At 39.1% G+C, this 27,507-nt stretch overlaps 1 protein-coding gene across 3 annotated transcripts in view; it reads left to right on the forward strand.

The window, feature by feature from the left end:
- The window catches only part of LOC115224208 (syntaxin), a 302,859-nt gene that overhangs the window by 149,091 nt on the left and 126,261 nt on the right, over window positions 1-27,507 (forward strand). For all 3 annotated transcript variants that reach the window (XM_029794984.2, XM_029794983.2, XM_029794985.2), the window contains exon 3: window positions 4,905-5,004. In XM_029794984.2, coding sequence (XP_029650844.1) covers window positions 4,905-5,004 — 100 coding nt within the window. The remainder of the gene's footprint in view (window positions 1-4,904; window positions 5,005-27,507) is intronic.

Genomic DNA, 27,507 nt, shown 5'->3' on the forward strand with positions numbered 1-27,507 from the left:
TGTCCATAGTACCCAAGCTGTGACTTCTCAGTGCTGAGAAGTAGTGGCTCAACCTGGAGAGGCTCCCTGATCTCTGAGCTATACACCCTGTCAAGAAACAGTACTCTGGAGGTCCTTTGGAGGAACCCCATTACAGCCACTTGTATTTGTGGTTGTACTCTTTCAGTCATCACCCAACATTCATAACCAACTCAGACTATGGAGATTATCCAACTGTCTTATTCTTGGTCCACCCTAGGTCTCCTGCCAGTCAAAGGGTAGAGTCTTCAGGTACTGCCTCCATAGTGTTTTATCAGAAGTAACCATCATTACACTTTCCTACTGGATCCCCGAGCATGACCAACTCAGACTATGGACATTATCCAACCATCTCATTCCAAGTCTTCTGCTGGTTCACTTAGCTTTAAGAATCTGTCTTGTGATTCTTGCCTGTGACATTCTAATTATATGTCTGTTGTATCAAAGCTATGACATTTCAATGTGGAGAATTGGCTTGACCTGGAAAGACTCTTTTTATATCCAGGCTATGCACCCTGCCAAGTAATATTACTCTCGAGATCCTTTGGTGGTTGCTCCATTTTGGCCTCTTGTATTCATGATTGTATTATTTCGGTCATTATCCAACATTCATGACCAACTGAGATTATGGATATCATCCAACCATCACATTTTCGTGCTACCCCTAAATTTCCTGCTGGTTGGCTCTATTTGGAAGAACCTGTCTTATGATCCTTTCCTACAACATCCTAATCACATGTCTGAAGTTTTCAAGCTGTGACCCCTCAATGTGGAGATGTAGAATTTCTTACACATGGAAAAATATTCTTGACAAGCAGCTTCTCTCTCTCTCTCTCTCTCTCTCTCTCTCTCTCTCTCTCTCTCTCTCTCTCCTCTCTCTCTCCTCCTCCTCCTCTCTATCTCCCCCGCTCCCTCCCTATCTCTCTCTCCTTTGCTCTCTCTCTCTCTCTCTCTCCCTTCCTATCTCTCTCATATTCCACGTAGCATAATCCCGTTTCTTCACTTATCTGATTTGTGCCTTTTGTTTCTTGCAATCCCCCCACGACCACCCAACCTGGCCTCAAAGCCTTCCTGTAATTCATTTTTGATTGTCCGTTAACAGTTCATTAATAATTATAATTAATAACGGTACCTACAACAACACAATGATTTCCATATTAGACGAACTTCTGAATAAAGCCAAACCAAAATAACACAACTGATTCAGCACAAATCTTTTCTGAATAAAAATACATCTAGCACACAGCATGCAGGAAATGAGGTCAATAACCACCATCACCATCACCACCACTTGTACACCCAACCAGCTGACACTATATATTTATTAGTAAGACAAGCAGTTACCATAAATCTATGTTGTGCACCCCCTGAGGAATAACACTCCAGATATATTTGGTGTCACTGTGGGAGATATTGATGTGAAACCATGGAGGCGGCATAGAACCTCAGTTAAGAATAACAATAACTATGCTGAGCCTATATGTGGTCATTAGACTTGCTAGAAATATTAGTCAAATCTAGTTCCCATCAATATGACACAATTGCATTTTTTAGTGGTTTGTTTTTTTAGAAAACCAAAAAAAAAATGACCTTTTGAATGGTGTAGTCTTAGATACTTTATGATGGTATCTAATCTTTTGTCGTTTTACTTGGTTTCAGTCATTGGATTGTGACCATGCTGGAGCACCACATTGAAGGGTTTTAGTCAAACAAATCAACCCCAGTATTTGGGTTTTTTTTTTTTTTCAAGCTTTGTACTTATTCTGTCAGTCTCTTTTCTTGACTCCAAAATGATGATAGGCAAAGTTGACTGGTGGAATTTGAACTCAGAACATTAAGGCAAACGAAATGCCGCTAAGCATTCTGCCCAGTGTGTTAGCTATTTTGCCAGCTCGCCATCTTACTTGGTTTCACGTTTTGGCACAAGGTCAGCAGTTTTGGGGATAGAAGCAAGTCGATTACTTTGACCCCCCCCCCCAGCCAGCACTCAGCTGGTACTTATTTTATTGAGTGGGAATTATGAAGGACAAAGTCGACCTCAGTGAAGTTTGAGCTCAGACTCTAAAAGCCAGAAGGAAAGCCACTAGGCATTTTGTCCAGCATGCTAATGGTTCTGCTAGCTCTATGTGCTAATGTCCACCACCATACTACTACTACTACTACTACTACTACCACCACCACTGCTGCTGTTGCTAATAATAATATTAATAGTAATAATGATAATTTAAAAGGTGGGCGACTTCCTATCGAGTGTTGGTCCTCACAGAGGCAATGACCAAGCCCTTTAGTATTATGCTGAGAAGATCCATCAAGTTGAGGAAAATCACAATTGTGGCAGATACCGATGTCACGCAAATTGGCACTTGTGCCACCGGCGATGGACTTGATTGACTTGGAAGGGATCGTTGCCAATCATTGCCTGGATTTCACCAACAAATTCAGGAGTTCTTTTCTTATCAGTAAAAGCACCCCAGTGTCACGCAAATGGCACCCGTGCCGGTGGTATGTAATAGCAACAGTTATACTCTTGGAGTGGTTAGTGTTAGGAAGGGCATCCAGCCATAGAAAACCATGCCAAACCAGACTGGAGTCTGGTGCAGCCTTCCAGTGTGCCAGCCCAGTCAAACTGTCCAACCCATGTTAGCATGGACAACGGGTGTTAAATACGAAGGGGTGATTAGTCTATTAAATCGACTGGCCTTGGAAGGCTGAAAAGAAAAGTTGACCTTTGTGGAATTTGAACTCAGAATGCAAAGATCTGGAAGGAATATTGCCGGTGGTGGGTGGGTGAAGGAGTGTGGCTTATTTTGTTTGACACTAATAAGAATTAATGATTTGTTGGCTGAAATATAGAAAGGAAGAAGACAAATACTGCTTTATTTTATTTTTTTTAAATAACACAAATTGCACAGCTGCTAAAAGATGGTGTTTGTTGTGGAAATATATGACATGATGATGATGATGATGAAACTGTAGCTGATGATGATGATGATGGTGTAGATAATGCTGATTCTATTGTTGATGGTGATGATGATGATATTTAATAGTTTTTCCAACTTGTTTACCTGAACAGCTGTTGACCCCATTTACTGGAACTCATTGTCTGCCTGCCTTCCTGTCTGTATGTCTGCCTGTCTTACTGCCAGCTGGCCTACCTGTGTGTGTCTGTCTACCTGTGTCTACTTACCTGTTTGCCTGTTACTTTGTCTATTTTACTGCCTGTTTGCCCACCTGTTTGTCTCTGTGTCTACCTGTCTATCTGCCTGCCTTACTGCCCGACTGTCTGCTTCTCTGTTTTGCTTTCTGCCCATCTTATTGCCAGTCTGAGGCTCTCTTCATGTGCCATGTCTCTTGTACAAGACTGAGTGATTTGGGTCCTTCATGCCTAAGTCTGAAAATCCCTGATTTTGCTTGGGAAAGATACAGCAGTAGCTTCCTGTTGCTTTCCACTGGTGTATTTACCATTTACTCTGTAAGTTTGCCATTCTCTTCAGCTTGCCTTCGAGGCACAGGACCTATTTTGACCTCAGGCAAGAAGACTGGTTCATGTGACATCAGAGCATGTCTGCACACCTGTGGGACTGAGTGTCACATGTCCACAAGCCAGCCCTCCTCCAGATCCTGTATGTCATAGCCATTGGGCCATCTCTGGCCTGGGGTTGCAGTTATGAGGGCCTCATCATCGTCATTGTCACTATCATCATTACCATCATCATCATTGTCACCATCATTATTATCATCATCATCATTACTATCATCATCATCATCATCGTATGTGGGCTTTCCATTCTAGCATAGGTTAGATGGGTCATCACAGGCTAAATCATTTTCTGTCGGAAGCCACTACCTTCTTAAATGGATCAGAGATGCTTGCCTCATTCATGCTTTTAATTTTCAGCGTAGGTTTCTGTAACTGCATGCCCTTCATGACCAACCATTTCACAGTGTGTATTGAGTGCATATTATCATGGTACCAACACCAGAGCATTTGCCTTCTGCTGGGTGAGACTAAAGAGCCTCATCCTCACCATCTTCATCATCATCATTTTAGCTTTCTTGGAACCATGAACCCAGAACACAGCCACTCCTACGCCTATTATATACTATATCTTTCTCATATTTTTTCCATTGTCGTTCACATGATAGATATCATATATATATATATATATATATATATATATATATCTTCATCATCATCATCATCGTTTAACATCCGTTTTCCATGCTAGCATGGGTTGGACGGTTCAGCCGGGGTCTGGGAAGCCAAGAGGCTGCACCAGGCCCCAGTCTTATCTGGCAGTGTTTCTACAGCTAGATGCCCTTCCTAACGCCAACCACTCTGTGAGTGTAGTTGGTGCTTTTTACGTGCCACCGGCACAGGTGATGGTTGTAATATGTTTTTGATAACATAATAGAGGTGAGATAGAATGATGTCTATATTACAAATATTACAATAACCAGTAACATGTTGTGCATGTAGAGTAATATTACGATCATGAAATTAGCATTAGCTTATCTCACACTTTCTCAGGAAACCCCTAGGAAACTTTTGTGGAACCCCGGTTGAGAAACGCTGCTCTAAAGAATGGACTAAACAGGACAGGTGGAGACACATGGGATGGAGAGTCACTGAAGAGGTCACAGATTGTGTGAGAAAAGATGTCAAAGGACACAAAAATAAGAACAATAACAAAGCTAAAGTGAAGAATTACTATATAGTACATGTGTTTATTTGACACAAAAAAAAAGGCAATCCTGAAATATAACAAAAACTGCTTTTCATTGGCCAATTTATTTTAATTTTGTAGAATTGTTAGATTTTTCTTGGTCTAACCTTCTCTTATTGTCATTTTCCTTCATCTGTCTTCATTTCTTTATCATTACAGGTTGAAGAGATTCGGCGAATGATCGACAAAATATCTGACAATGTGGAGGCAGTTAAGAAAAAACATAGTGATATACTATCAGCCCCACAGACTGATGACCGTAAGTCTTCAATATTTATTATTGCCATATTATTTGTCTATCTTCTTAAATGTCTTGTCTTAATTTTTTTCCATGTGATATTGTTTGTTCTTTAGTGTTTGTTCTTTGTCTCTATCTTTCCTTTGGTTCTTCTCTTTCACTTTTTATATTCTTGATCTACTGTTTCTTTTGTCTTCTTTTCCCCATATCAAATTGTGTAATACAATGTGTGCAAATAAACTGCCATGCTTTCGAAACATTTGCAGCATGTATTGAACTGGTGAATATCTATTCTCTTCATTAATATGTATGTATGTATGTATGTATGTATGTGTGTGTGTATGCATGTATGTATGCTATGCACATACACACACACACACACTTCCATTGGTTTATATTGGGCAAATAAGAGGAGTGCTCAATACATGTTGTGGAAGATATGGGTTTTCTTTTATTGTAAGTGAAATTGCGAGTTTGTCTCAGTACTTGAGTTTCATGCCACTGTGATCTGCAGGTGAGAACTGAAGATCACAGTGACCTGAATCTTGAATTGTGAGACAAACTCTTCAGTTTCAATAAGACAATTATTTACATATATATGTGTGTGTGTACATGTATGTAAGTGTGCGTGTGTGTGAAAATGAAATGTGTGAAGGTGCATGAGTCAGCAGTTAAAACATTGGGCTCACTATCATGAAGTAGTGAGTTCAATTTCTGGACCAGGTTGTGTGTTGTGTTCTTGAGCAACAGTTGCTCCAGTTCACTCCGCTTTAGAAATGAGTTTAAGCATTACTGGCGCCAAGTTGTATCAGCCTTTCCCTTGGACAATATCAGTGGTGTGAAGAAGGGAGGCCGGTATGCATGGGCGACTGCTGGTCTTCCATAAACAACCTTGCCTGGACTTGTGCCTCAGAAGGTAACTTTCTAGGTGCAATCCTTTGACTATAAATGAAATGTGAAATAAACCAAAAATGAAGTGGAAAAAAGGTTGTGTATTCCGGTTGGTGTTAGAATTTGATCCCACATTTCCAGGACACCAGTATTTTTACCTCATACAACTTATACAGATGTCTTTTAACATAGATGAGAGTCATGTGTTTTCTAGTTCTAGCAACACTTCTTCATTAGTTTTATGTTTTGTCCAAGATATTCTTAACATTCTTGTATATGTCCACATTTCAAAAGCTTCTAGTTTGTCAGACAGGATTTCCATCAATGTCACTCAAAATCGCTGATGTGGTCGATGACAGTACCGTCTGATTGGCACTCGTGCCAGTGGCACGTTAAAAGTACATCCGAGCGTGGTTGTTGCCCGGGCCACAGATTGGCTCCTGTGCCAGTGACACATGAAAAGCACCATTCAAGCATGGTCGTTGCCAGTGTCGCCTTACCGGCACATGTACCGGTGGCATGTGGAAAACAACATTTGAGCATGGTCGTTGCCAGTGCCACCGGACTGGCTCCCGTGCAGGTAGCACGTAAAAACACCTTTTGAGCGTGGTCGTTGCCAGAACTGCCTGACTGGCCCTCGTGCTGGTGGCATGTAAAAAGCACCCACTACATTCTTGGAGTGGTTGGCATTAGGAAGGGCATCCAGCTGTAGAAACCGTGCCAGATCAGATTGAGCCTGGTGCAGCCTCTGATTCACCAGTCCTCAGTCAAACTGTCCAACTCATGCTAGCATGGAAATAGACGTTAAATGATGATGATGATGATGATCACTCACTGCATTATAGTTTAGACCAGTCCTTGATTTAATCAAATCAGTTTGTTCTGGGTTTTCCTCTTGAGTGTTCATCATTTACTTTTCCTTCTAGCAATAGTCTTTGTATACCTCGTGCTCCTATATGTGTGTGTGGAAGGTACATAGCCTAGTGGTTAGGGTGTTGCACTCACGATTGTAAGATCCATATTTCAATCCCCAGACTGGGCGGTGCATCATGTTACTCAGTGATCATTTCAACTTCTAATGCGTGGCACGCTTGTACACCTGTACAGAGGATGTTGATTTGGAGGGAGTGAGCTTATGTGCAACGCAAACATTTGATCAATATAAACAAATCATCTATGTGGTGGATCAGCCAGAAATTAGAAAATCCTCATCCATCATCTAATGCTGGCAGATTTTGTGATGTGTGTGTGTAATATAGGTATTTATATCAGCATAATGTATGTGTGTGTGTCTGTATATGTAACATATATATATGTATATTAATATGTTTTATCCAATACATTGAATCTAAGAAAAATATTTTCTTGCACTAAAGGTTAGAGATTAAATGTAGAGATAACTGGGTTTGAAACTTTGAATTCTTTATTCCAAGTGGTCTAACAAATTTCTATGCACTTGTTACTTTACTCAGTACATGTGTGTGTGTGTGTGTGTGTGTGTGTGTGTGTGTGTGTGTGTGTGTATATAACACAGTATGTATGAATAATATATGTATATAGTTGTATATACATCTATCTGAATCTATTTATTTATATGCATGTATGTATTCTATAAGCGTGTGTTTGTATGTGTATAAATGTGTGTGCTTGTATATATATACACGTGTGTGTGTATATATATATATATGTATGTATGTATGTATGCATGTCTGTGTGTGCATGTATATACATACACCACACACACACACACATGCACACACACACACACACACAAACACATGCACACACAAAAATATATATGTATTTATATAATACCTGTGGGTTACTGAATACAAACCTGAGAAAACATAAAACGAGAGACAAAAAAAAAACATCCCCAAAATGTGCAGAGTATCAAAGTGCAGAGTAATATAAAATTCATTGGAAGCTGAAACTTGGCAAAATATGACTCCCAAGATTCCACTTTCAGTTCTTCTGTATCAGGATTCACTTCAGTGTGAACATCCAACAGCCAACACCTCCACCACACCTGCACTTCACTGTCATACATTCTATTGTAAGTGCATATATTTGCACATGTGTGGGCGTTTGTGGGTTAAGCTGGCACTGCAAGAATCCATCCAGGCAGGCTCATTTGGTGAAGAACAAAATGCTAATCTTCTGTGGTATTCAGTGAATGCACATAGACGTGTGTGTGTGTTTGTATGTATTTATACATATATATGTATATACACACACTAACATATGTATATGTGTTTGTATATACACACACGTTTGTATATGTGTGTGTGTATATATATGTATATAAGTGAATGTATATACTCACACGTTTGCATATATGGGTGTGTATGGGTGCGTGTGTGTGTGTGTGTATATATATAGGGACTGGAGTGGTTGTGTAGTAAGAAGCTTGCTTCCCAACCACATGGTTCCGAGTTCAGTCCCACTGCGTGGCACCTTGGGCAAGTGTCTTCTACTATAGCCTCATGCCGACCAAAGCCTTGTGAGTGGATTTGGTAGATGGAAACTGAAAGAAGCCCTTTGTGTGTGTGTGTACATGTATGTGTATGTATGTCTATGTGTGTGTGTGTGTATATATATATATACACACACATACATGTGTATGTGTATATATATATACACACACGTTTGTATGTATATATATATATATATATATGTGTGTTTGTGTGTCAGTAAAATGCATTATATTGGTGTTTTAATTTGTGTTCATTAGTATTAAAGCACTCAATATAGATATATATTTGTTGTAAAGTATTCTGGTTCTTTCATGTATGTGTTTATATCATATTGTAAGGACATGCACAGATATACCCAGAACCATATATCTTGTGTGTGTGTGTCCACACACATGCACCCTTGTACATATATATTTACATGCGCGCTTGTGTGTTTGTGTGTATGTATATATATATATATATATACACACACATGCCTGTGTACATGTGTGTATGTATCTGTATGTATGCAAATATTTGCATGTATTTGTGAATGAGCTTATGCTTATATGAGTGGTGTTTTAAATATATATATACCTGTTTGTGTGTTTGTATATAAATATATATATACATACATACAATCATGTCTATATATATATATATATATATATATATATATATACATACACACAAACGTTTATATGTGTGTATAAATATAAGCATACATACATACATACATACATATATATATATACATACTTACATATACATACATACATACATTACATACACACACACACACACACACACACATATGAAGCTGTGTGAGCAGAATCAGTGCAAGAGGCACCGTATCTCTTTAAAGAGAATACTGAGAGGCCTTTGTGTCTAGTATTTTCCCTAAACACTTGAAGGCAGCTCGGTTTTGTTGAGTTAGATCTTTTGTTGAAGCTCCATCTGTCTTTTGTTGCTGCCAGAATATCTTAATGTCTGCTGCCGCTGCCGCTGCTGCTGTCACTTGCAATCAATACACTCCTATAAACCGACTGATGCTATCAAATGATCAACACAACTGTTTTTATTACTAACTCCACTGCTGCTGCTGCTGTTCTCATCTTTTCTTCTACACTTCTACGGCTGCACTACTGCCCTACTATTGTACTTTACCATTTTGCTGTACTCTTACCACACTGCTCTCCTGCTGCTGTACTTTTATAGCATTCTACACAACTGCTGTTACCCCGCTGCTGTACAACTTTTTGTGTTCTGTTACCTTACTGCCTTACTATTACTATAATCTGTTACTGTCCTGTCCCACTATTACTCTGCTCTATTACTGTACTGCCTTACTATAAGCTGTGTTCTATTTCTGTACTGCCTTGCTCTTATTGTTTTCTATTTCTCTACTGCTTTACTATTACTGTTCTGCTATTACTTTCCTGCCTTATTACCACTATATTCTTTTCTACTTTAGGCACAAGGCCTGAAATTTTTGGGGAGGGGGCCAGTTGATTAGATCGGCCCTAGTACGCAACTGATACTTAATTTATTGACCCCTGAAAGGATGAAAGGCAAAGTTGAACTATCATTATATTGCCTTGCTTCTGAGGTTTATATATTTGACTTTCTGGTCTCCCCCCAAATATACAGCTTTGTGCCTTACTACTGCTACTGCTATTATTATTATCATTATTATTATTGAGTGTGGCATTTCATCCAACATACTGAGTTGAAATTCTGACAAGGTCAACTTTGCCTTTCTTCCTTTTGTGGTGGGGTGGGTCAATGAATCAAGTACCAGTTACACACTGGAGTCAGTGTAATTGACTAACCCTCCCACCCAAAATTTCAGGTTTTGTGCCTATTATAGAAAGGATTATTTCTATTATTATTATTATTATTATTATTATTGTGGCATTTAACCCATCACTACATTCTGAGTTCAAATTCCATCAGGGTCGACTTTGCCTTTCATCCTTTCGGGGTTGATAAATTAAGTACCAGTTGAGTATCAGGATCGATGTAATCAACTTACACCTCCCCGAAATTGCTGGCCTTGTGTCAAAATTTGAAATCATTATTATTAAAGCAACAAGTTGGCAGAACTGTTAGCATGCTGGACCAAATACTGAGAGGCATTTCGTCCATCTTTGCATTCAGAGCTCAAATTCTGCCAAAGAGGGCTCTGCCTTTCACCCTTTTGTGGTCGATGTAACTGACTTACCTCCTCCCTCAAAATTGTTGGCCTTGTGCTAAAATTTAAAACCATTGTCTGAAACCAGTAGAATTGTTAGCACAGTGAGCAAATTGCTTAGTGACTTTTCTTCCAGTTTTACATTCCAAGTTCAAATTCTGTTGAGGCCGACTTTGCCTTTTACCCTTTCAGGGTCAATAAAATAAGTACTAGCTTAGCACTGGGGTCGATCTAATCGACTTTTAAAAATGATGGTCAATGCCAGTAGCAATTACCTGTCCTCCATCTCCTCCCCCCCTGTTACTGTTTTATCTTTGACCCTCACTTTTTACACATCTATGCCTGCCTTATGAGATATGGATACTATGATGATAATCTGGCTTCCACACCAGCCATCATCTTGCAGAATAACTGTTTATTGTCAATCGTAGGTTATTGACAGTTTTAATGTTTGTCATGAATATTTGATTCATCGCAAATCACATCTTATCACAAATATAGCTAATATATTACTTAAGTATATAAATCAATATATGTGTGTGTGTGTTTACATTTATGTTTGTATGTATGTATGTATATCAATATATATATATATGTGTGTATATGTCATTGACTTGTATAATATGCTTGTGTATATAAATGCATAATATATACGTATATTATGTGTACACACATTCATAATATATGTGCATCTCTCTCTTTTCCTCTTTCTCCTCTCCTTCTCTTTATATATATATATATATATATACATTTATATATATCCAGGTGCAAATAGACCATCTGTTAGAGACAGACAACTGAGGCTATATTTATGCTTACACATGTGCATTCTTTGTATTCACTTGGGAACAGGAGAGGGTAGCACTCAATGACCCCTCCTCCCATGACCCCATTTGCCATTCCTTCCGGAATGGCTGACATTGATGTCGTTGATATTTAGCTTTAAATTCTGGGAGGTTGATGCCATCATCGTCATCGTTGTCGTCGTCACCATCACCATTATGTTTCAACATCCAGTTTTCCATGCTTGCTTGGGTGCCAGACAGAATTTGCTTAGGCAGGTTCTCTTACAGCCTGGTGCACTTCCTGTCACCAACAGCTCACCTATTTCCTAGCAAGGTGATATTTCTGGGTGAAGGACACCACTTGCATGCTGGTGACATTTGTTTCCAACTATCATGTGATGTCAAGGCAAGGACACACACATACACTATCTCTCTCTCTCTGTGAATAACTGATATGGAAGACAGAGCATGCTGGAAACTTTTTTTATCACAACAATTATTTTGGTATAATTCTGCACTGCTCCCTAGTGGATAGGGAACAGTATAATGGATTCCAATGCACCCCACAGTGCAGAAGTGCCTCATCAGATGACATAATTCCAAGTTACATAAGTGATATTTCACTGATAGGCTTACCTAGATGATTTTTGGTAGTAGTCGCACCTCAAATACATTGATGATGCATGAAGAATGCCTATAGCATTGTGTATATACTTTGACTCTTTTACTTGTTTCAGTCATTTGACTCTGGCCATGCCGGAACACTGCCTTAAAAAGGTTTTAGTAGAAGAAACTGACCCTAGGACTTATTCTTTGTAAGCCTAGTACTTATTCTACCAGCCTCTTTTGCTGAGCTGCTAAGTTATGGGGACATAAACACGCCATCATCAGTTGTCGAGTGATGGTGGAGGGACAAACACAGTCACACACGCATAAATTATATATATATATATATATATATATATATATCGAATCGAAATCGAAACCGAATGAACCAGCCAGGATCCCTGGCCTGGTGGTACGTAAAAGCACTATCCGACTCGGGGCCGTGGCACGTAAAATACTCCATGCGACCGTACGACAGGCACCCTGCCAACCCCCTTTGCTTGTGAAGACATGTTTGGGCAAGCGAATCGAATCGAATTGACCAGCCAGGATCCCTGGTCTGGTGGTACGTAAAGCACTATCCGACTCGTGCCGTGGCACGTAAAAATCCTCCAATGACCGTACGACAGGCACCCTTCCAACCCCCTTTGCTTGTGAAGACATGTTGGGGCAAGCGAAATCGAAATCGATTGAACCAGCCAGTATCCCTGTCTGGTGGTACGTAAAGCACTATCCGACTCGTGGCCGTGGCACGTAAAATACTCCAATTGCGACCGTACGACAGGCACCCTTGCCAACCCCCTTTGCTTGTGAAGACATGTGGGGCAAGCGAAATCGAAATCGAATTGAACCAGCCAGGATCCCTGGTCTGGTGGTACGTAAAAAGCACTATCCGACTCGTGGCGTGCCATCAGCACCGCCTCGACTGGCTTCCGTGCCGGTGGCACATAAAATACACCAATCTGACCGTGGCCGTTGCCAGCCCCGCCTGGCACCTGTGCAGGTGGCACGTAAAAAGCACCCACTACACTCACGGAGTGGTTGGCGTTAGGAAGGGCATCCAGCCTGTAGAACATTGCCAAATTAGACTGGAGCCTGTTGCAGCCTTCTGGCTTCCCAGAACCCCCGTCGAACCGTCCAACCCATGCTAGCATGGAGAACGGACGTTAAACGACGATGATGATGATGATATATATATATATATATATATAATATATATATATATATAATATATATATATATATATGTCTGCGTGTGTCTCTAAACTTCTTTGTCTATATATATATATATATCTTTTTATTTGTTTCAGTCATTTGAACTGTGCCCAAGCTTGAAAGGTTTAGTCAAATAAGCTAATTCCAGTCCTTGTACTGCTTTAAAGTTTGGTTCTTATTCTGTCAGTCTCTTTTGTTGAACTGCTAGGTTACGGGTATATAAACAAACACTGGTCGTCAAATGGTGGTGGTGGTGGGGTCAAACATACATGCATAGACACACGCATACCATCATCATACGTCTACTTTCCATACTGGCATGGACAGTTTGATAGGGAACCTGTGAGGTGCAGGGTTGCATCGAGACCCTTTGTTATCTTTGGCATGGTTCCTACAGCTAGATGCTCTTCACAATGCCAACCACTTTACAGAGTGTATTGAGTGCTTCTGCTTTTTTTTTTGTGCTACCAGCACTAGTGAGGATTCTATGTATTTTGCAAGACAAGATGGGCTTCCACACAGTTTCTATCTATCAAATTCACTCACAATGGGAGTGAACTGAGAACCATGTGGTTGGGAAGCAAACATCTTACCACAGAACCATGCCTGTGTCCTTCTCTTTCTCTCTCTCTCTCTCTCTTTCTCTCCATGTGTGTGTGTGTATGTTTGTATACACACACACACACACACATGTGTATAGAGTAAGTGGGCAGGATATAAAGAAACCATAAACAAAATACAATGAAATCTAAAGGAAAGAAAGATTTTATTTATTTTATTTATATTTATTTATTCTTGGTTGTATTTTCACTGAAAGCATTTGTAAAGTTTTATAGTTTGTTTGTAGAAATCTGTGTGTGTGTGTGTGTGTGTAGGTTATAGGTGGCATGTGTTGTCTACCAACAGATAATCGATTAAAACTACTGATATGAACAGTAATGGCATATTTATTGTCCATTGATGCTGTTGTTGCTGTTGTCGGGAACTTATGACAAATCACTGGCAGAATTTAGAAAAGGCAGCGAACTAGTTGAATCGTTAACACAACAGAGAAAATGCTGAGTAGCATTTCTCATGGCTTTATGTTCATCATCATCATCATCATCACCGTCTTCGTCATCATTTAACGTCCATTTTCCATGCTGGCATGTGTTGGCAGATTTGACCAGAGCTGGCGAGCTGCACCAAGCTCCAGTTTGATTTGGCATGGTTTCTATGGCTGGATGCCCTTCCTAATACCAACCACTTTATGGAGGATGCTGGGTGCTTTTTACATGGCACCGACACAGGACTCTTGCCGGCCAAACCTCTTCGCCAGGCGGAGTGGCCATAACACTTCTGCTGTGGAGTACAGCAAGGCACCAGGTATCTAGGGTCCTGTGTCATCTTGTCTGAAAGATTCAGTGTCCTTCAGTACTTCTGGCTTTATGCACCAGTCTAGCAGGGAGGGATGGATTGGCAGCTTTGTTAGGGCATTGGACAGGGTGCCTTGTGATATCTGCTCCAGTTGTCTGGAGTTCAAATCCTTTGCTGTCATTGAAAAGCAGTGATATGTCTGGCAGGGCTTACAACTGATAGAAAATATCCATAATCTGCAAAAACGATCAGAAACATAGTTTCTGCAACTGACTCAGAGACTCAGCTTCCACCATTAGAATTGACATCATCATCATTGTTTAATGTCTGTCTTCCATCTCATCACCAATTTCTATATTCACTCCCTCCAACCCTCTCGTAAAACATGGAGTAGTCGTGTAGCTTCTCCTTGTCCTGCTCTGGCCCTTTTCTCTCGTAATTTACCCATCTCTACCCCTTTTTCTCCAATAAATGAAGTTTCCCCCTTTCCATTTAAGGATTGTATATTTGCAAGCTGCATCATGATCTCGCTTGTACTAGTCACATGAAAAAAAGCACCCAGTACACTCTGTTAAGTGGTTGGCATTAGGGAGGGTACCCAGCTGTAGAAACCATGTCCAAGCAGAAGCTGGAACATGATGCAGTCCTTGGGCCCCTTAGATCCTATCAAACTGTGCAACCACTTCCATCATGGAACAGGGACTTCAAATGATGATGATGAATATGTCTTATATTATTTTTTGATTTTTTTCTGTCAAGACAACATGACTCAAGAGAATTTGGTTGATATCTCTAGCGCAATGGGTGGGCAATTTCTTAGAGGCTCGGTTGTTAGCTTAAGTGATGGGGTTAGTTAAGTAGTTTTTGTGTGTTAATAAGAGAGGGTGTGAGGGTGGAAGAGAGAGAGAGAGGAGAGAGAGTGTGTGAAAGAGAAAGAAGGGGGATAGAGAGGAAGAGAGTTGTGTGGTGCATGTACGAGAGGAGAAATAATGGGAGGTGTTGTGTAACTGGGAGGGTTGTGTAACTGTGATATGATGAGACTAAAACAGACTGTACATCATCCTCATCACCACAGCAGATGGTTTGCTTAGGTTGCTTTGATAACATGTCCTTTCTCCTCATCACAATTGTTTCTTGCTTGTTCAGTTCATGAGGTCGAGCAACTTGAGATCTGATCTTGTTCTTTGTTCCCCCATCTTCCTTGGTCTTCTTTTTTTCCTCCAACCCCCGCCACACATGCACGCATACATGTTTAACTATGTTCTCTTTAGCAGCGTACTTCTTTCGATACATGCATCCATCTATATCTACCTGCCCGTCTGTCTGTCTGTCTTTCTTCTTTCTATCTATTTATCCATTTGTGTGTGTGCATGTTTGTGTTTCTGTGAATATGCTTGTGTGTGTATATATCTATCTGTCTATCTATCTATCTATCTATCTATATATATATGTATATATGCATGTTTATAAATGTATGTGTGTATATATATATATATATCATGTGTATGTCTGTCTGTCCATCCATCCATCCATCTGTTTATCTATCCATCCATCCATCCATCCATCCCTCTCTCTCTCTCTCTCCTCCATGCATGCATGCAGGGTGCAGTGAATAAACTGTTGTCAAAATTACACAAAAATGAAAATAACACTGACATCTCATTTTAATAGATATATTTACCAAAATTGCATAAGAATATCTTGAAATACTAAAGAGTAAATTTATTCAATAAAATCGCCATTTGCTCCAACAACAGCCTCCAGACAACTTTGAAATCTCCTGCAGCTCTTCTGCATGGTCTCCTTGTTTAAGTTAGTGAATGCCTGCCATAATCCTTGCCTTCAGTTCATCTTTGGTGTTACAAGGTCTTGCTCAACTGTGCCTCACACATAATAATCATGGAGGTTGCAGTCTGGAGAGTTGGTTGATATTAGGGATGACGTGGTTGCAGAAATTGTCTGACAGCTATGACTGGATTCTCCTGCTTGTGTGGCATGTTGCAGAGTCCTGTTGCCAGACATAGAATTTTCCAGTAGCCACCCTCTTGACCCAGGGCAGCACTGCCTCCTCCAGGCACTTGATGTAGGCCTCCGTGTTGAGTCTGAGGCTGTGTGCGAAGATGAATCGAGGCATAACGTTGCCATCACTAGTGATCACCCCAAACACCATGATGTTTACTGGATGTTTGATTTTTATCCCTTTCAGTACACATCCTCAGATTGACACCCAAACACTCTGAAATGTTTGTATTGCAGCTTCTGGTGTAAATGCCAAGCAGTACAGCATATCATTTCTAAATTTCTGGCTGTGTTGTTTTTCTTACAGACAGTGTCCAACTGACCCTACTATACTGTGTAGTCAACACACAAACAAACAATGCACATGCGCAAAAAATGTAAAACGGCAACAATTTACCCATCGCACTTTGTATCTTACTCACTCACACATAGGATCTCTATAAAGCCCTTAAATGCAATTCTAAATTTCTCTTAACTTTAGAAATTACCAGGGGTATTGCCAACTGGATACTAGCTGGAGCTTGATAAAACCCTGGCTGGGTTGCCAGAGTGAGGCTGTTTTATCTTGAGAGACCCAAAACACCTAATGACTCTTGGTAGCACCACTGTCGATGTGTCCAGTTGCACCACAGGACAATGTAAAGAAGTAGTTCCACATAAATGCTAGAATTCATTTTTTAAGCTTGATACTTATTCAGTCGTTTTCTCACTAAGTTATGGTGACATAAACAAACCAACACTGGTTGTCAAGCGGTAGGAAGGAACAGACACCCACACAAACACACTGATATCTTTAGACACACACACACACATATATATATATATATATATTACAGGCTTCTTTCAGTTTCTGTCTACCAAATCAATTCACAGGGCTTTGGTCAGGTTGAGGTTATAGTAGAAGACAGCTGTGCAGTGTGCCATGCAGTGGGACTGAACCTGGAACCATTTGGGAGTAAAGTTAAAGAAATGTTAAAAATTGCTCAAGGTCTATATAAAGGCCCTGTGTATATGCGTGTATATGTATAATTATGTGTGTATATTATATATATATATATATATATATATATATATATATATATATATATAAATGTGTATACAAGTGTGTATATAATGGGCGTGTGTGTGTATGTATATATATATATATATATATATATGTATGTATGTTTGTATATATGCATGTATGCATATGTACAGGGTAGGCCAAAAGTCACGCACGGAATAACTTCAATATGCCTTGGAATTGTCAAAGACATGCTTCAATTTTTCTAAAATTAAGTAAAATAATGATGAATACACATGTACATGAAGAACAAAATGAATAACAACAACGACAATGATAATAATAATAATAATAATAATAATTCTTTTATTGGCCACAAGGGCTGACAAAAATTAATTATAACAAAAAAGGGACAAAACAGGACGAAAGAATAATCATAATAATGTAACATAAATAAAATGCCAAGTGCTGATGCATAACATTTGGTCCACCGTGTATGTATATATTATGTATATATATATATATATGTGTGTGTGTATGTGTGTATGTATATAAGTATACATACACATGTCCACACATATAATATATGGTTACATATATATGTCTATATGTGCGTATATATGCATACGAGTGTGTGTATACACACACTCGTATAATATATACAGGGGATGTTTTCATCCGTATTTTCCTTATATATATAATATATATATATATGTATGTATGTTTGTATATATGCATGTATGCATATGTACAGGGTAGGCCAAAAGTCACGCACGGAATAACTTCAATATGCCTTGGAATTGTCAAAGACATGCTTCAATTTTTCTAAAATTAAGTAAAATAATGATGAATACACATGTACATGAAGAACAAAATGAATAACAACAACGACAATGATAATAATAATAATAATAATAATAATTCTTTTATTGGCCACAAGGGCTGACAAAAATTAATTATAACAAAAAAGGGACAAAACAGGACGAAAGAATAATCATAATAATGTAACATAAATAAAATGCCAAGTGCTGATGCATAACATTTGGTCCACCGTGTATGTATATATTATGTATATATATATATATATGTGTGTGTGTATGTGTGTATGTATATAAGTATACATACACATGTCCACACATATAATATATGGTTACATATATATGTCTATATGTGCGTATATATGCATACGAGTGTGTGTATACACACACTCGTATAATATATACAGGGGATGTTTTCATCCGTATTTTCCTTATATATATATATATATATATATATATCCAACAAGCCATACATCTCTGTTCAACCATGTCTTTCTGACCAACCGTTTCTGTACGTGCGTGTGTGTGTGTGTTTGTGTACGCGCAATGACCAGTTGCACACTGCAAGCTGCAGCACTGTGCAACTGGTAGCAATTCAATCATGTGATTTCTCTTCCAGTCGGTTTTCACGTGAGACACTGGAATTTCTGGTCGGTTCTATACAAATGCTGCTACTACACGTCTCTAAGTGGACGGACACACACACACACACACGCACGGACAATTACTCACTAACACTCCCGCATTTACACAGGCAATTGTAAACATCTGTGTGTGTGTGTGTGTGTACATGCACGTTTATAGGCATGAATGCATGTGTGCATCCCTCACACACAGATGTTCATGAATCCTTACGCCTCCCTTCCGCATTAACAGCTCTGTCTGTGTTTGTGTGTGTATATCTTTAGATATGTATGTGTATATAAGTACTTCTATGTATACGTCTGTCTGTATGTGTGTTTGTTTATATGTGTATGTATGTGTGTACACACACATATATATATATATATATATATATAATATACACGTGTATTTATATATTTGTATATATGTGTATGTATATATATGTGTGTGTGTGTGAGTGTGAGTATGTATATATATATATATATAATGAGTGTGTGAGTATGTATATATATATATAATGAGTGTGTATGTATATGTGTGTATATATATATATATATATATAATGGGTTTGTATGTATATATGATATACATGTGTATACAGACATGTATTTGTACATATATACATGTATCTGTATGAATATATATATATATATCCAGGTATGTGTGTATATATGCATGAGTATATGTATGTGTATATATATATATATATATAATATATATATATATATATATATACAGTTTACAATTGAATAAACAAGGACTATACAAAGAATTCAATATTAGTTATGCAATTATCAGCTAGAGTGCAGTCCCTGTACATTAGACTCTGTGTGTGTGTGTGTGTGAGTGAGTGAGTGTATGTGTATGTGTGTGAAGATGAAGTTGTATTCAAGTATAAAATGGGTAAAGTCAAATATAGCCATACGCACACATTACACATACACCCTCGCATCTATTGACTCACACACAAACGCACTCACACACACACATGATTGCATATGTGAAGACATATACACTTGGACATTATGACATTCGTATTGTCTCAGCTGCTGGCATACACACACACGCACACTCACACACAATGCCCATCCACCAACAAACACATACATATTCTCTCACACACACATACACACATATATATATATATACCTGTATCCATATACATGGCTTTGTGTCTATTTTATGTGTGTGTGTGTGTTTGTATGTGTACACACATACATATAATATATGCGTGTATGTATATGTGTGTGTGTGTGTGTGTGTTAAAATTTTAATACACTGGACTATATATAGCCCTGTGTATTATGTGCATACATTGTTCACCCACACACGGTGTCTTGTACGCTTAAAATTTACAGTGCACCCTCCACCCCACTTTCTGCACCCCCACATACACACACAAATGAATGCAAGTGCACTTGCACTTATATACACACACACATACACACTCACTTATACTCTCTCCTCACATTGTTTCTTCTGTCTTTCTACCTCTCTTTTCATACTCTTACTTTCACCCTCTCTCTCTCTCCCTATTCTCTGTGTGTGTCTCTCTCTTCTATTCCTCTCTCTCTTTCCACATGCTCTCTTTCTCTTCCTCCCACTTTCACTCCCTTTATCTCTTCATACTCCTACTCTTCCCCTCCCTCCCATCATCTCCTCTTCTTCCTCCCCCTCTCTTCATTCTTTGCATTTCACATTGTCTTTCTCTTCACTCCTCTCCCTCTCTTTCATACTCATGCTCCTCCTCTCTCCTCTTACACCTATTCCTCTCATTCTCCTCATCCTCTCGCTAATAAATTAACCCAGTATGGGTGACCTCCAGAGATGTTACCCAGAGTTGTTATACAAGCTTGTAACCTAAGTAATGGATAAGCCAAGGATTTTAATTTAATTAGAGGTAAAAATCGTGTATCATTCCGTTTCTCAGGACCTTACCTCCTAAGTAATCCAGTGTATGACCCCCAAATATTCCATCGCTAAGCCCTTAAAAACTCTCCTGACCCCTCAGGAGTACCTCTCTACTATCCCCCAGCCAACTTGTATTAATAAACTAAAGAGAGAGCCTGTACATGGTTGGTTGATTTGCTAGAAACAGTGACAAAATATGCCTGTAAGTTCAACCCTTGCCTCCTATCATCTATGGAAAGGATACATTATGTAATGTGTTCTTGAGTTCATTACACATAATGTGAAGATGGGGTGGCCACATCTGGAATGTCTTCTATTACAGATTTGCACCATCAAGACTGACCTAGAGCTGAATAATTTCTCTGATCTTGAGTTCATTATACATAGTGTAAAGATGGGGTGGCCACATCTGGAATGTCTTCTTTGCACTATAAGGACTGACCCAGAGCTAAAATACCTCTATGATCTCAAGTTCATTACACATAGTGTAAAGATGGGGTGGCCACATCTGGAATTTCTTCTATTATAGATCTACACCATCTGGACTGACTTAAGGTTAAATAGCCTTCTCTCTTTCCCCACCATGGGTAATTCCACCTTTGGTGTTTGCCACTTGATTTGCTCACATTGAGTATCTTTCTAGTATTCTGATAGTCCTCTTATAACTCTTACTTCTCCAACCAAAACTTACAAGGTGTTAGCTAATCCAAGAGGCCTGGTCTTAGGAGACACTTGCTCCTGTCATGTGCTGGAAACCTGGATCTATGTGATTGCAAAGAGAAGTGGGAAGTTTAACATATGGCTATGCATGAGCCTTATAAGTGGTGGCTGTGTATATACATATATACATAAATATATATACATATGTATGTATGTATATATATTGTGTATGTGCATATATATTTATGTATGTATATATGTGTGTGTATATATATATATATACATATATAATCACCATTATCACCATTAACATCCGTTGTCCATGCTAACATATATTCTGTGTGTGTGTGTGTGTGTGTATTTCTGTGTGTGTGTGTGTGTGTGTGTATTTCTGTGTGTGTGAAGATGAAGTTGATTGGTACTTCAAGTTTTGTTTACCGGCGCCACACTGTGGGTGACATTTGGGGTCCCAGTATAGAATGGACCCATTGGTAAATGTTCCATCAGTATTTTTAGAAAAACAACTTTATTTTAGTGCTCTGCACTAAAATAAGGTTGTACACACCATACAAATACATACATACACGCATATATTTAAGAATATATGTGTATGTTTGTACATGTGTGTGAATGTTTATATCTATCTCTTTCTCTCTCTCTCTCTCTCGCTCTCTCTTTATATATATATGTGTGTGTGTATGTGTGTGTATAGGCGTAGATGTGGCTGTGTGGTAAGAAGCTTGCTTCCGAACCACATGGTTCCAGGTTCAGTCCTGTTGTGTGATACCCTCGGGCAAGTGTCTTCTACTATAGCCTCGGGTCGATCAAAGCCCTGTGAGTGGATTTGGTTGGCAGAAACTAAAAAATAGCCTGTTGTGTGTGTGTGTGTGTCCATTGCCATTTAACAACCGGTGTTGGTGTGCTTACATCCCCATAACTTAGCAGTTCAACAAAAGAGACTGATAAGTACTAGGCTTTAAAAAAATACATCCTGGGGTCGATTTGTTCAACTAAAACCCTTCAAAGCAGTGCTCCAGCATGGCCACAGTCAATTGACTGAAACAAGTAAATGGATAAAAGAATATATATATATATATATGTATGTATGTATGTATGTATGTATGTATGTATGTATGTATGTATGTATGTAGATGTGTATATGTATATACCTCTGTGTATACACACAGGCAGAATCTCAAAAGGCCAGTATCGGTCACCTTCTGATACTCTGCCCTTCCTTCCTCAATGTCCACTTAAATACAGACAGTGGACCAGCTGCCCGCCCAGAACGGAGCATAAGGCAGGCGTTATCTGCTCCTTCCAACTTGTAGAGGGGAACTGCCTGAAATGTCTTCACTGTGTCTAGCAACAGCATCAGCAGCAACATCAGCAGCAGCAGTAGTAACAGCAGGGACAAACAAACACTGACTGTTGCTGCTGCAGCTGCTGCCGCTGATATCGATGTGCACATATTATTACTAGAGCTGTAAAAACAGCTCAGCTACAGTAGTAGCACTGTGCTGTATTGATTTCACGTTGTTTGTTTGTTTGGTTTTATTGTTTTTGTTGTTTAGGCATCACTCGATGGATGGATGGATGGCTGGATGGCTGGCTGGCTGGCTGGCTGGATGGATGGATGGATGGATGGAGGGATTGATGAAGGGGAGGGAGGGATGGATGGATGGAGGGATGCATGATTGGTTGGACTGACTGGTATAGATAGATTGGTGTGTTTGTGTGTGTGTGTGTGATAGAGAGATGCAGAGTGAGAGAGGAGGGAGAGAGTGATGGAGTGAGGTAGAGTTATTGAGTTTTATTGGAAAAGCAAAAGGCGTTCTCTTACATCCACAATTACTCAACTGGTTGCTTTCCTCCAACACTGAATAAATAAATAGATGAATGAATATTTGCTGTTGTTGTTGTTAATTATATTTGCCATCATCAACATCACCGTGACGTTCTGAGTTCAAATCCCACTGAGATCAACTTTGCCTTTCATCCTTGTAGGACTCCATAAAATAAAGTGCCCCTGTCAAGAACTAAGGGTCTATATTATCTGATGTCCCTTTATCCCTTTTTTACGGCTTTGTACCTATGTAAGGCATCGTTTAGGGTGGTGGATTGGATGAACTGTTATAATGCTTCACAGCATTTGATCCAGCTCTTTGGATTTTGAGTTCAAATCCTTCTGAGGTGAAAGCTTTGCTTTTTATCCTTCTGGGGGGAAATAAAGCATCCGGGTACTTATTTGAGGTGCTGACATGGCTGTGTGATAAGAAGCTTTCTTCCAACCACATGGTTCTGGGTTCAGTCCCACTGCATGGCACACTTGGGCAAATGTCTTCTACTGCATACATTATGGACTTCTTTCAATGTCCAGTTTCTAAATCCCTTCACAAGGCTTTGGTTGGCCTGGGGCTATAGTAGAAGACATTTGCTCAAGGTGTCCTGCAGTGGGACTGAACCTGGAGTCATATGGTTGAGAAGCAAACTTCTTACCACACAACCATGCCTGCATCTATACTTGTTTCTCTATCTCTGTCTCTTTTCTCTCTTTTTCCTCACATTCTTTATCTGATGAAGCTTTATTCTCTCAATTCTGCTGATATATATTTTTGCTTTATTATCTTAAAAAAAAGGAAGGTAGTCAAGCCATTGTCTTCTTCATTTGTTTCACTTTTGGTGGTCTTGTGGAATGTCCCACTAGGCTTTATTGGCACATTACAGAGGCACTGTGCCATTGGTTTCTTCTGGAACTCAATCTATCCCATTAGTGGAATTGAACTTGGTGTATCCAACAAACTTCCATTCAGTTTCCATCTACCAAATTCTACTGAAAAGGCATCAGTCATCCCAAGGCTATAAGACAGTTGCCCAAGATTCAACATACTCAATGTTCCACATGGCTGCAGTACCATTTATCTAAGTTTCCACTTTCCAAAGCCTGTACATGCTGGGATACCACTTGCCCAAGGCACCACATGCTCAGGGTGTCATTTGTCCAAAGTCCACATACCCAAAGTGTTGCTAGAATTGAACTCAGGACCACATGGTTGGAAAGTTGACTTCTTGATCACAACTGTTGATATTTCTTTCCAAATGTTATGAAATCATCTATAATAATGAAAGCAAAATTCTGTCTGTCTGTCCACCTGGGACCCCTGTATCTCAGTTTACATTTGCTCAATGTAGACATATTATAACCTTTTTGGAATCAGGATGGTCCCAGGATTGAAAATCTGCCCTTCATTTGGTTCTTGACCATCCAGCATTGGGATCAGGTCTGGATGAGGATTTGTTATATGCTAACAGTTGAACATTCCAATTTTAAAAGAACTCCAATAATTTGTGAACTTAGAAGCTTTTCATTTAAACTGAATTTAAAGTAATACCATATTAGTAGGGTAATACCATATTGGTAGGGTACCAATAAATGCTTTTTTATTATTTCCCTCTTTAGTTTTGGGTTGCAGGCTCAATTAGCCCTCCGTAGGAGCTAGCCTAAAAGTCTGCATGGAGTGTGGTTTTTAAGGTAGTAATAAATACAATTAAAGCAAAAACGGAAAAGAGATTTTTGAAAGATTGCTTTGGTCCAGTGCTGGAACACCTGTCGTATTTACAGGAGATGTGGGTTCAAGCCTCACAAAAAACCTTCATCTTTTACTTTCCAAAGGAGGTTTTTAACCTGTTATTATTTGTAACTTTATCTGCTTCAAGACCCACCGTTCTGAAAAAGCAAAAAAAGAATAAATGGTTCCTCCACTCTTTTCTGTTTTCCATTTCAATTTAAAAAAAGAATTGCTTTTTTTAATTTTCTAAATTAATTTGGTTGAGAAATCAATTATTTCTTTGTTTCTATTTGTTTTTGTTTAGGTTTCTTTGTGTTCTTGTATTTATTTAATTGTTTGTTTGTGTTTTTCCTGGTTTTTGACATTTTCCAAAGAATATTGGAAATCAAAGTAGACATAGGTCAGTGTTAAAACTAGTAAGAGGATGATAGTGGTGTGGGTAGTGGTGATGGTGGCGGTAGCAGTGGTGGTGGTGGTGGTGGTGGTAACAGAGAAAGTTACTAATGGTTGGTGGTAGTGATGGTGGTAATGGTGTTGGTCGTTGGTGATAATTAATGGCAGAGTAGTGTTCTTGTTTCTTGTAAGGTTGACCTTTTGCTTAAACCAAATGTTTTGGAGTGAACCAGAAGCCGGTGAGAAGGGAACCGGTTGTGCACAGTCACTAGCAAAGTGAAAACCCACTTGTGTAATGCATTAATCTATCTTCATTTCTCTCCCTCCCTCTCACTCTCTATCTACATATCTATCTATCTATATATATTCATATTCTTAACTCTCTATCTCAATATATATATATATCTTCCAATCTCTGTCTGTCTCCTCTTTCTCTTCTTTTTTCTCTCTCTTTCTCACTCACACTTGTATATAAATTTACTCACTGTTTTGTTATTAGAAAACCACTTAGAATCACACTAGAAGCTGGAAATAAACCTCTCCTCCTACCATCCCCCATAAAAAATATCTTTGGCATTCTGGTAGATGACGATGTACTGAATGATGTATGCAAAAAAAAAAAAAAAATTATATATAAAAAGACAACACAAAAAAAGAATCTTAATAAATTGAAATTTGCCTTTTAGTGGGAGAAAGAAGACAGAAACTTATTGGTAACTTTATGAGTGTGGCTGTGTGGTTAAGACATTTGTTCACTTTAAAGCCTTGCAGTTTCAGGTTCGATCCCACACTAGTGCAGCACTTGGGACACATAAGCGTCATCTGCTAAAGCTCTGAATTTGTTAGATGGAAGCTGTACAGAAGCTTGCTCTTTGCATGTGCATACACACACACACACACAAAGAACAAATAGCGAGGGATTATCAATCTGGGGAAAATACTTAATAAACTCTCTGTTGGCACACCGGGCTTAACAATATTGTTTAGATTAGTGAAGAACTCCAAGTAATCTTTTGGTAGAGTTCCAAGTTATGGTTCATCACAATTCTGTATTGTAAATCTGTGGATGGGCTCCACATACACTGGTTTTTATGGGGTTATATGTAAGAAAGAAGTTAAAAATAATGGTCATCATCATCATCATCATCATTGTTTAACGTCCGTTTTCCATGCTGGTATGGGTTGGACAGTTTGACTGAAGTTTGGAAAGCCAGCGGCTTCACCAAGCTCCAGTCTGATCTGTTTCTACTTCTGGATGACCTTCCCATGGCCAATTTCTCTATTAGAGCAAATTTGGCTTACAGCTGTTTCCAGTAGTCATTATAGGTACATTACTGATAGGTTTACTCCTCATATCAAGATAAACAGCGCTTGACCTTGCAGGTGGGGCCCAGTTAAAATTTTCTTTAGGTTGAGTGGCCCCTGCTGAAAAAGTCCCCGAATAAGGTTTGTTTAAGGAATTTTTGAAGGATGCAGTGTCCTGACAGCTACCATCAAAGTGACACTGGGGTAAAATATATGAAGCCCAGTATACCCATCATGACTACCCGTCTGATAAGGGTACACTAGGCACATGCATCACAACCATATGTGCGTAACATGGTGATCTCATATCAAGATAAACAGCACATGACCTTGCAGGTGGGGCCCAGTTAGAATTTTCTTCTGGTTGAGTAACCCATCTCGCTCAAAAGGTCACTGAATAAGGGTCGTTTAAGGATGTTGAACAAAACACCCATGTTTCCAGAGGTGAATTATTCAAACACCAAAGAATTCCTTTCAGCGCATGGCTATGATGCTGTCCCACTAATCCTGCTCGTGATCAGAGATGCATATATCATCAGCCACTAAGGGACATGCTCAACTGGTTAAGGTCAAGCAACTGACAAGCAAAAATCTGTAGTATTGAGAAGAATATTTGCTGTTAGCCCCATCTTTTATACCAAGACAAAACATGTACATGATAACACTTCCAATCAGTTAAGATCAAAAGTCATGAGAGTCAGTGCCTGCTACTGCTTCAGG

This window comes from Octopus sinensis, linkage group LG25, assembly GCF_006345805.1.
Source record: "Octopus sinensis linkage group LG25, ASM634580v1, whole genome shotgun sequence".
In the NCBI taxonomy this organism is placed as follows: Eukaryota; Metazoa; Mollusca; class Cephalopoda; order Octopoda; family Octopodidae; genus Octopus; species Octopus sinensis.